The following is a 12,282-nucleotide window of genomic DNA, read 5'->3' on the forward strand; positions in this document are numbered from 1 at the left end:
CAGAGATTTCCAGACAACGAAGACGTCATTGCCTCTGTAAGTGCTTATTTTGAGGAACTTCCGAAAACGCACATTTCTGAAGGATTAAAAAAACTTGAAAAGTGATTGACCAAGTGTATAGAGCTCCAAGGAGATTATGTTGAAAAATAAAAAAAAAATTACCTAAAAAAAATTGTTTTTATACTTCATTCTAAGGACTTATTGAACTACCCTCGTATATACTGTTGCCACAATGAATGGCGCTTTCGAATACGGTCAAAAGTATACACTATCAGATCTACAGCATCTGTGATAGAAACAAAGAAAAATATATTTTGAGTCATCTGTGTATTCCATTATCAGATCAAGATATGTATTTCTTTCTAAGGTAAAAGATTTCAATGTGAAGAAAAATCTTGCTGTATGAAACATAAATGGGAATGTTTAAAAAAATTGCGTAACTGTCTGTAAGACACAGTAAAATTGAACCAAAAGTATTAACCCTCTCCAATCTATAAAGTATTTTTTATGATTCATGAGCGTATACAAATGAGTTAAATTAATATATTTTCGAATCTTCCAAAAAATGTGGAACACCATCAAACTGAACTGGAAATATATACAAAAAATACTGAAACACATTTCTAGCCGATGTGATTGTTGTATTAAAATTTGTTTCAAAGTTTCAACTTGGCAATTTGTCAGCGGACGACCGAAAAATCCCGAAAAATAAATCTCCAAAAATTATGAAACTGCCGAAATATAAAAATCCCGAATTGAAAAATTATTGAATAATAACATTCCCTACGGTTTATAATATGACCCTATTTGAAAATTCCATAAGAACAAAATTTTCGCCAGAAAATTAACGAATTATAAAATGGCCGAACCAGAAAATTACAGAATTTAAAGAATCAAAAAAATTGTTTTGTGGAATATTATTATTTTTTTAATGGAATAAAGAAATACTTTTATCAGAGAAATTTATTTAATGTTCAAAACTGTATAAAATAATTTAAAAAATGTTAAATAACAATAATTAAAAAAAATGTATTTCAGAATGAGAAATTTTGTTTTAAACATTGATACAAAATTTCATTCATACAGATATTTGATCATTGTGTTTTTAATAAATAAATAAATAATACTTATTTTGAAAGAATCAAATTTCTTAATTTTTATAATTCAGGAATTTCATAATTCGGAAATTTTTTTCAGGGATTTTATTATTCGGAAATTTTACACTGTCGGAAATTATGTTTTTCAGAATTTTTCAGTCGTCTCATGTGGCAGTATAAGTTAAAATATTTAAAACATATACAAACACTGAACATCTGAAGAAAATGTGCCAAAATTTTCATAAGCATTGCTAAATAATTGAATTTTGAAACAATGTATCTTTAAAGTTCTAGTTTTGATAAATAAATGGAGGGATAAAACAAAATAAAAAAGCACAGTTTTTCATCAATAAGATATCATAATATTATGGTAGTATTATTGATTGTAACTGAATTAAATATTAACATAAATCAATAGGCAAATATAAAAAATATTAATAATTATGTAAGAATTTAATAAAAAATAATGTTATTCATTTTATACAAGTAATTATTTAATAACTAATCAGAGTAAATATTTAAGTCAAAACTGAAAAAAAACGAATAAAATAAATGGAGTATATCATACGATTTAGCTTGAAACGATGCAAAATATAAATTTTGCAATTTTTTAAAAATTATCTAACATTGTCTATTTCTAATCAGTAATTACTTTTTGCAATTATTGATTTAGTTACAATTTTTAATGTAGAATATTGTTATAGAAAAATTAACTTTCATTTATTAATTTACTATTAAACTCTCATTCCAGAAAGGATTGTTTATATCTATAAGTTTTCACTATAATTGAATTCTTTTTGAAGTGTACATTAAAGTTATTATACCTTCTTATACTTATATCCAAAAAAGAGAAAAGTTTTAAAAAATTACCGAAATGCAAGCTTTTAAAATGTTCATTTCTTGAGAAAAAATGTCTAACACAAAACACCTTAAAAATTTGAAAAACATTTTTTTCAATATATTGATTAAATTTTAAATTATCTAAGTACGTTTAAAAATGTATTGTTCTTGATATATTTGTAGGTGATAATCGTCGTAAAAACATTTGATACATAACGTTTTTCGACAACAAGGACAATAAATTACGATAAATTATGATTATGCAAATAAATGAATCGAAAAGTGTCTGCATGATAGTTATTTCCCAATAATTTTACTATTTTAGAGGGGAAAAAATTGATCACCAGAGGCATTAAAAATTTTTATTTGACATATTTACAATGCGAAGAATAGAAAAAAAAGTTGCCAAATAAAAGATTTGAACTAGCGACAGCCTGGTCATTACATAGGGTCTTTGCCACTGGACCAGTGACGCAGGATGAAAAGAGGAGCGCATGACTTTGTAGACATTTGGCAGCTCCGGCGACTGTGATTTTCATACTCTCATAATTTTTAAAGAAGGGCCCACTTACAAAGAAGCCGGGACACGTATCTAATTAATAAAAAGAGATATTTTGGGTTCCAATCGTGTACAAACTTAGTGTTATAGACGATTATAACCCGAAACATCTCTTTTTATCAAAATGATGAATCATCGTAAAAGCATTACATCTATTACGTGTCTAATTATTTTTGACATACTATCGATTTATGATAGTTTAATCAAAAAGTCAATGCTTCAGAGGTGGCATTTCCCTTGTAAGTTCAAAAGTGTCAAATGAATGCCATCAGTATTTATGATATCGTCCTCAGCGTGGCGTCGTAGCTTTAGGGATAAGGTGTGCGATTTTAAGCGGGCGGTGCGTGCGTTCCATTCTCGGCAATTGCGGATATTTTAATAAAGTGCGTTTCTCATTAGTTATAAGTAAAATACGTCTTCCCTAACCAAAGTCAGCAATAGTTTAGTTTCGAATAATGTATTGAGAATATAGTTAAGAATTAATGTCAATTAAAATAAGAGTAAACGGAGAAGTATGTGCCAGAGGTTAAAGAAGGTGTTCTTTAGATTTTAACTTCTGGAGAAGAAATGTATTTTGCATTTGAATATTTTTCGTCTTTGAATCGAAAATTTCTGCTAATAGATTATGGCAGTGTACACAGTTAAACTTTTCTACTGTTCCAACGATAGCATCGCACTTTAGAATTGAGAGCATGATACTATCAATGTATAGGACATATCGTTTGCTTCAAATTTCACTGTAGTTAACTTTATAATATTTTATTATTAGGTCCAGGACATCTTCAGTTGAGTCTAATCAATTTTTTTATAATTTAATAATATTTTATTTGAACCAAGAAAATAAGAAACAATAGTGTATGCTTTTGAATTGATTATATATGCATTTGACCGAGCGCGAAAGCACCGTCTGATGCTTCAAACCAATATTTCATTGATTCAGAAGTCTTTTTTTCTCAGTGTAATAAGTTTTTTAAACCAAAAGAATTTTGTTTTAAATCAAACAAAGAATGGCTTTAAATTAAAGAAACTAGGCGGTGTCATTTCTTAAAATCTAATAAATTTTCTTTTAATATAAAAATATTTTTATGTTGAATCAAAAGAATCTAGTCAAAAACATGTTTTTTTTTAAATTTAATGAGAACTTTTTCTGGGTGTAGCATATAGGGCCCACTTTATATCAACCTCTAAAGTATAAAAGAATTCTATAAAAAGATACTTATTTGAGAAATCAACTTTTTTCATTGATAATGGCAGAATTTCATGACAAAAGTATTTTAAAAAATTCCATTTCTCTAACGCATGTGGAACCCGCCCGAAGTACCCTTAAGGCCTAAGGCTTCAAAAATCCTGTAAAAAAAACACTACTTTGAAATATTTTCGCTGTCTATAGCAAGATTGCATCCCAAAAGTATTAAAAAAATGTAATCCCTCTACCTCACGTAGAACCCACGATTCATTTAAAAGATTTTACAAGTAATGATGCACCTTTTGAGTTATAATACAAAATTAATGAAATTAAACTGGGAAAAATTTACTAAAGAAACTGCAATTATAGAGATCAGGCATTATTAAAAGGAACATGATGCACATGAGAAGTTGCCGTTTTTAAGGTTATGTTTAGCACTTTTAGCGACTGTAGATCGTTTTTTGATGTCGCCATCTACCGGATACGAACAAACTAAAAAAGAAATCCTTAAAAAGAGTTCTATTGGAGTCCTAGTTTTAAAGGATGTCAGCCTTTACTTGAACCGCGACATTAACCAAAACCCCCGTGTTTTGTCTTTGTTCTGAATCAAAATTAGTAAGAATTGGAGAATGAGTGTAGCGGACATCTGGCATATAGCTATACATATATTGACATATTGTCAAACTTACCTGACCAAGCGCGGCGACGGCGGTTGAACCTGGTTGCTGGGGTTGGTGTGGTGTGGCTGATATAGGTGTAAGTGGTGTGTGAGGTGTGTGTGGCGTGTGGGGTGTATGTGGTGTCAGTGGTGTATGGTACTGTTGGCTACTGTCACCACCGTTGCTCCTCATCTCAAGATCTGGACTCGTCTCATAACCATCATCTCTTGCTTCTTGCTTCACCATTACACCTATTTTTAAAAAAATCAAAATATTTGTACACTGATATCTAAAAAATGTACACCTACTAGATGTGCAGTGACTGTAACTGATTATAACTCTCGTAATAACTGATAAATTAGACAATTATAGACGAGATCTGAGATTTATCACAGATAAATTAGTATTTGCTTCATGCTATATAGGTGTTATTTTTTTTTCTTATATTGCTACATTAAAAAGTAGAATTTTAATAATTTACATAAAAGGGAAAAAAATCCTCCGCTAATCTCAGATAATAGCTGCATCAATTTGCTACGAAATCCCAATTTCGAAATTTCCTCACTTTCTTTGACGATCAATAATGTTAAGCAAGAAATAGGTTTGTTTCTATATTTATCTTGAAGACTTTTAGTGGCTACCCAATTTTAAAAGAGGTCATCCACAGATTACATAGGACGATTTGGGGGGAGGACAAGGGTTTGGTTAAATCTTATTGTTTATTATGCGGGACTTTTCTAATAAAGAATAGTAAATCTACATACATATATTAAAACATAGAAGTATTGTATTTTCAACAAATTATATGAATTTTTTATCCAAATAGTTGATTTTTCAACTAGGAAAATTAATTTTGAAAAAAAAAGATTTTTTAACAAAATAGAGGAAATTTCCAGTAAAAAAGATAGAATTTGGGTTACAAAAATTATTTTGAAAAAAAAAAAAACATTTCCAGAAAAACAGTTACATTATCATCCAATATATGAAGTCTGAACAATTAAGAAGAATATTCTACAAAAAAGAACAAATTTTCAACAAAATACTTGAATTTTCAACTAACTAGTTCAGCTTTCAACTCAAAAAAATCAATTTTTAAATCAAAAATAGAATGAATAAATTTTCATTCAGAACAATTAATTTGTGAACAAGGCGAGAAGAATTAAAAAAAATGAATTGTCAGCAAAAAGTTTAATAGGTGATATTTAAAAAAAATTATAATCTTCAATCAAGAAAGACTTAGTCAATAATGAAAAAAATATAACCCAAATTTTGAACTTTCAAGTAAAAAAAATTAATTTACTACCAAAATAATTAATTTTAACCTAAGAAAATGAGTTTTTAACAAAATAAATAAATTTTTAACTAAAATGATGATTCTGTAAAAAAAGCATTTTTAACCAAATAGTGAAATTTTCAACCCAAAAACTAAAACTTTCAACAAAATACAATCATTTTCAACAAAAGAAGATATATTTTGAACCGAAAATATAATAGTTATATTTTATCTAAAATATATTAGTTTAATTTTCAACCAAGAATATTACATTTCTTCCAAAAAGATGAATTTTTAACAAAATAGTGGAATTTCGAACACAACAGACGAATTTTTAACAAAATAGTTAGGTCTCAATCAAAACAGTTATAAAACGAATTTTTTATAAAACAGTTGAATTTTCCAATCGAAATATGACTTTTCAACAAAAACGACGAATTTTTAAAAAGACAGTTGAAAGACAGTTCCACATTTATTTAATTAACAGAATTATTATATGTATGTTCATTTTCTAAGTGTAGAAGACCTTAGCAAGATTTTATGAGGGGTTCAGAGCAAATCTTAAAGTTCTTTTTGCATGCCTTAATGGGGGGGGGGGGTAGATTGAAAACAATATTTTTATTTGAAAATTCCCTGACTCTTTCACCTTTTATCTTATAATAAAGATTTCATGACACTGAACTGGAAAAAATTTCACGAGGAAATGAATATCATAGAGGTCAATCATCCTTGAAAGGAAAATAATCGACGTGGGATGTGGTAGTTTTTAAGGTTTGTTTGAAACTTTTATCGACTGCAGATTTTTTTAAATAGCCATCCTTTGGATATCAACGAAATGAAAAGGAACCCTCAAAAAGAGTTCTATTGGAGTCTTAGTTCTAAAGGATGCCGACTCAATATTACCACAATATTACCTGACTTTCTGGAAATCCCTGTTATGTAACCAAAAACCGTTAAGAAGGCTTGCATTGAAAAGTATTAAAAAATGTGCTGTTCTATGGTGACGTGATAACTATTGAATTCTTTTTGATATCGTTTTTGTCTTCGCGTTTCAATCCCCATAGCAGTAGAAGTTATCTTTTCAACTGGATCCCGTTCTGTACCCAGTGAAGAGATATTGTTCTGAATACACTAGAACTTGGAATTAGGAACGGTATCGGGCATGGCTTGCATTGGCCTTGGTCCTATTTCCGGACCGTCTGAACATAAACAGACGGGGGCGCTTGAACTATTCATGTTGGATTTGGCAGAATGACGTAACTTGATGCAACTAACGCGCGGAGAGGTCGGCCCTCGAACCGTTTGTCACGCTTGACTGAGCAGCCTCTCCCGGGCTCCGCGCTTCACGAAACAGCCGCTGTGCCAATCCGTGGAACGGCTTGAATCCAGAATGTTTCAATCCAAGTTCCAGTGTACTTATGGCTACCCCAAATCAACCATGAAATAGAACATTGTTTATCCCTTCTAAATTTGCACATTTAGCTCTCTCATTATAAGTCGTGAAGATTAATTTCTACACGGGCAACTGTGATGAAAGCTCATTTTTAAATTTTGTTTATCATGATATTATGTTCTTTTAATTGAACAGATGTGAATAAAGCAAAAAGTTTATTGAAAAAGTGATGTATTTTAATGCACAGCCCTTCCAGCTTTTGCAGATTTTATACTTTTGAAGTGCCTTCTAATGCGTATAACGAAAATGGTGCTTCTGATTTATTTCAGGTTACATTTCACAGCTCCGATTGGAATCTAAACATTTTTACTGCCTGAAGTGAAATTGTAAAAAATAAGGACAAAAACGGCATTCCTAGACATTGCTATTTTTAATTTTAGTGCAAACCTCCTTACCGGGAACCCTCTTCTATCAACAAGTGCAATCAAATTTATAATTTAGATTGTAAGTGAGACAATAATAAGAATCCTACCTTGTGACCCTGAACAGTTCATAGATTGGCCATTCTGCCCACCGTTATGTACTGGAGAGGGATACCTGAAACACAAAAAATGATTTTTGTTATTATCCACAATATACTTGTGAAAGTTTTAAAGCGCTGATCTTTATGGACCACTGGATTCGACATACTATGGACAAGAGTGATGAGCCTTGAAGGCAAGGCTGCCATCATAATTTCTCCCTTTTCCACAGTGTTCGAATCCAGTGGTACATGTTTAGACTGGTTGACTTTTTTTAACTTCATCTGTGAAAATTGTATTGCATTCTCCAACAACTTTTCCATAAAGGAAGAATATCAACCTTAACTCCATTAATATATTTGCGGCACCATAATGCACACCCTGTGACGCTATAAAATCATAGGCTGATATGTCACTTTTTGACAAAAATTTTAATCTTGTAAAATATCATGCCATACAAATACAAAAATATGAAAATCGGTGAAAAATTCAAAACAGCTTCCAACGTCAAAATGATGAAAGGATAATGTATAGCTTTGCCGTAAACATTTTTTATTTGTCATAAAAAACAATAAAAGAAGAAACCGACTTTACAATGATCTTACAAAGCCTCGCAATGTACTATCTATGAATTTTTTTATTGTTTATTATTATATTCAATCATTTATTACTCTGAAACTCTAGCATTCCCAAAGTTAAATCTTGTATCAGTGTTTCAATTATTCTTGCCGGCAAAAGATAAATAGTTTAAAAACCCTCTCTTGTAAATTTGGCAAAATCAGAACACAATCCTATGGTTCCTGGGTCATAAGATGCCCTTTAAATAAAGTATCCCGCACTGAATGTATGGGAAAATGGCTTTCGGTAGATTTAGCTGAAACTTTGTATTTGTTAAGGATATAAGTGCCGGATGAAATATCCGTAAAAAAAAATCCAAAAAAATGGACAGTTTTAGCGCTATGCGACGCTAAGCGCTCAAGATCAGTGAATAAAACGTATTACAACAGGTTTTGTTACAAAAGCGATGTCAACATAGAAATCACGGTTCAGATCGTGGTCTGTCATATTTTCGCCTACACCGTTGACTCATATAGCGTGCTTCTCAAAACGATCAAACGCTAAGCGCCCAAGATTTTAACTTGACTAATTAATCACTTCTTTAAAGGCAGACATGGTACCCAAAATAACATTAGTAACTAGTGCGCACATGCCGATAATAACATTCTACCCTTCGCAAGAGGTTCGAACGCTAAGCGCTCAAGATCAGCGAATAAAACCAATCCTAGTAACTTTAGTGACAAAAGCGATGTCACTATAAGAATCACGCATCAGAAAGTAGTCAGTAATATGTTTAGCCAAACCAATGAGTTATATTGCGCGCTTCACGAAACGATCAAACGTTAAGCGCCCAAGATTTGAAATTGACTAAGTAATTACTTTTTTAAAGACAGAAATGGTAACCAAAGTAACATTAGTAACTAGTGCGCACATCGATAATAACAGTGTACCCTTCGTCAGAGGGCCGAACGATAAGCGCCCATGATCAGCGAATAGAACCAATCCTAGTAGCTTTAGCGACACAAGCGATGTCTGTATACGAAACACGCATCAAGAAGTGGTCAGTAACATGTTTAGCCAAAGCAATCACAATATGAGTCAAGTTAAAATCTTGGACGCTTAGCATTTGATCGTTTTGAGAAGCGCGCTATATGAGTCAACGGTGTAGGCGAAAATATGACAGACCACGATCTGAACCGTGATTTCTATGTTGACATCGCTTTTGTAACAAAATCTGTTGTAATTCGTTTTATTCACTGATCTTGAGCGCTTAGCGCCGCATAGCGCTAAAACTGTCCATTTTTGTATATTTTTTTTACGGATATTTCATCCGGCACTTATAACCTTAAAAATTACAAAGTTTCAGCTAAATCCACCGAAAGCCATTTTCCCATACTTTTAGGGCGGGGTCCTTTGAAGAGGGAATATTTTTACGATTTTTTCTCCTAATTCTAATGAACCTACTTTGTACAGAACCATTTTCAGCCAGAAAATACTGTTTTCAAAAACAATCTGTACAAAAATGTCAATGTTGAGAATCCCCCATACACAGTTTTACTTCCTCCTTTGATCGCGGTACTCTCCTCTTTGTGCAACCGCATTGCTCGCTGTTGTTCGCACATCTCTTGTAGCATTTTCCACTTGTTGCACTACTGCGTGTACTCAGCATGTATTCAGTGAGATTATCTCAACAATATTATTGATTGAAACTTGTATTCAGCGCAGTTAATATAGTCGAGTGGAAAATTCGTTTACAACCCATCAATTAAAATGTGTTAATTGACGATAATTTCTTCATTAATCATATGTAGTCTATTAAGAAAATATTTTTTTTCAGGTAGTTAGAAAAATATATAGGAATAATTCCACAACCGATGCTTTGTCCAATATGTCTGGGTAGACTGCTCTCGTCAGATCACTTGATTGCATTATAAAAATGCGTCCGTGACTGATGATATATACCGGGACAGCCCCGTGCAAAATGATCAAATAAAAAAAAATCAAACTCTAACCAGAAATGCCTTCGTCGTGTTGGGCAGTACAAGCCTGTGACAACATTTCAACACCGAAATTTTTTTTAAATTTGTCTAGTTTCAGTAGAAAAATAACTTTCTTTTCGATAAATGTACAAGGGATATGTCAGCCGATGACGCTTGGATTATCTGAACTATTTGTATACAATAACTCACTGAAAAAATGGTTAAGCTGTCTTTGCTACACGTTTAGCTGGATTACGTCTTGTAAGAAAATATAGCTGTGTTACATAAATATCTTTTATAGCTAAATTTTGCCATCTAGAAATTATCTAGATACATTAGCTATATAATTTCTCCACGGAAAAATTTAACTGCAACATTTAGATATTTAGGTAACACAACTAGGAATGTATGTAATTCAGTTTTATATATTCTTATGAGACGAAATCCATCTAAACCATATTTTTAGCGCTGTTAAAGGGCCGGTTAAAAGACAAAAATCTAAATACGAAAAATTCAGGACCTGTAATATAGACCATTGCTTTCAGTTACGAATATAAAATTCCAGCGAAACTGTGAACTGCAAACTGTTTAAGTTTTGCTATATTTAGTAATAAGAAAAATATGTCACACAAAGAAAGTTTCGATAAAGTTGTTTCATTGGAAGACCGGTCGACATTGGCAAATAATACTTTGCGAATTAATAGTCATCCAATGGATTCTTAGGAATTTATACGATTAAAAAAAATGCCAACGATAGGGTAAGAACACCAATTATTGACCCCCCCACCCCCACCTCCCCCAATTATTGGAACCCTTCTCTAATTTCTTAGATAATACATTTTTTTAAGCAAATTTTTCCTTAATTGACTAATTTAAAACTATCACGTTTACATATACTGCATATATCAATTATATCGTGTCTAGTGCAATCAAATATTTGTCTAAAATAAAATAACTTCACTTCGATTTTTGTCATCCCAATAACTGGGCTAAGATATTCTGCCAGTATAAAAAAGTCCGACTAAAATAGGAGAAAGACTGTGATCCACATATATACCTGTTAAAAAAATATATCGAGCGCAACTAGATAGGAAAGTGACCAATTACTTACTAGTTGCAGACTATACTATTATAGCAGAAAGTCAATCGTCCATCAAGGTCATGCACGTAATTGAATTATCAACTACATTGGATCGAATTTTCAAGCAAAGTAGTGTAGAGTGGTTGACCGGTTAACAATTATTGTTCCATAAATAGTTGTTAATATGTGGAATTAATTATTTTTTCTAAATTTGAAGTCCAATTTTATTGTTATTATCATTATTATTACAAAAGTACTCTCTAAATCTGAAAAAGGCGGCCATTCAAATTTCAGAAAAAAACAGAGCATTTTTTCACGGTCAAAAATTAAATTTTTCTTGCTTGAATTTCAAGGGTTTATACTACATAGTAAATCTCAGGGATAATTTTAGTTTTTAATTGTTTGCAGCGTTTTTATCCAACTTTACATTATCTAAAATTTGAAAAGAATTAAACATGTTGGAACTAGAAGGCAAAATAAATAATTGTGAAATTGAATGAATTCACAGACAAAAATGCTCTCAAATTCGGGGAAAAAGAGGGTGATTTTTTAAAGAAAATAGTGGAATAATAGAGGAATACATTACTTTAATTAAAATTAATCTAGGTAATATATTCAGGTCGCTCCCGGAAGCTGGAATTATACACGGTAAAAAAAATTGAGCTGTGACAGGGATATTATTCCTTATTATAGCCAAAAATTAGGCTGAAAACGAACGAAGGAATTTAGAAAGATCCCTGAATCAGCGAAAATGAATATCCTTGGCCATTTTCCATATACCAGGGATATCGTATAGTCAAACCCCTAATAAGTATAGCTTTAATAGGGATATTAAGAATAGGTGCCTGAAGCAATTATCGGAAGAGCACCGGTGCATTATGGGAGCAGCGAAATAAAATGGCGACGGTCTAATCGGGAACAGTGACAGTTGAGATTTACTTTGGACAATTAAACGCTTTTTACCACTTAAAATGCGCGCGATTGTTAATATTAAATGGAGTTTATGATGCAGTAATAATAATTTTCATTTGTTTCGATTGTAGGCGATAACTATATTAAAATATCAAGAAACGCGATAAAAACAACAAACTTGACCTTCAAATGCATTACACGGATTTCAGGGAAATTCATTTTCG

General features: G+C 31.6%; 1 protein-coding gene across 1 annotated transcript in view; it reads right to left on the bottom strand.

The window, feature by feature from the left end:
* The window catches only part of LOC117171609, a 117,981-nt gene that overhangs the window by 48,328 nt on the left and 57,371 nt on the right, over window positions 1-12,282 (bottom strand). Inside the window, exons 2-3 of the mRNA XM_033359062.1 lie at window positions 7,540-7,604; window positions 4,372-4,592 (exon numbers count right to left, since the gene is read on the bottom strand). Of these exons, the coding sequence (XP_033214953.1) occupies window positions 4,372-4,592; window positions 7,540-7,604 (286 nt within the window). The remainder of the gene's footprint in view (window positions 1-4,371; window positions 4,593-7,539; window positions 7,605-12,282) is intronic.

The sequence above is a fragment of the Belonocnema kinseyi genome, chromosome 4 (assembly GCF_010883055.1).
Source record: "Belonocnema kinseyi isolate 2016_QV_RU_SX_M_011 chromosome 4, B_treatae_v1, whole genome shotgun sequence".
Classification (NCBI taxonomy): domain Eukaryota; kingdom Metazoa; phylum Arthropoda; class Insecta; order Hymenoptera; family Cynipidae; genus Belonocnema; species Belonocnema kinseyi.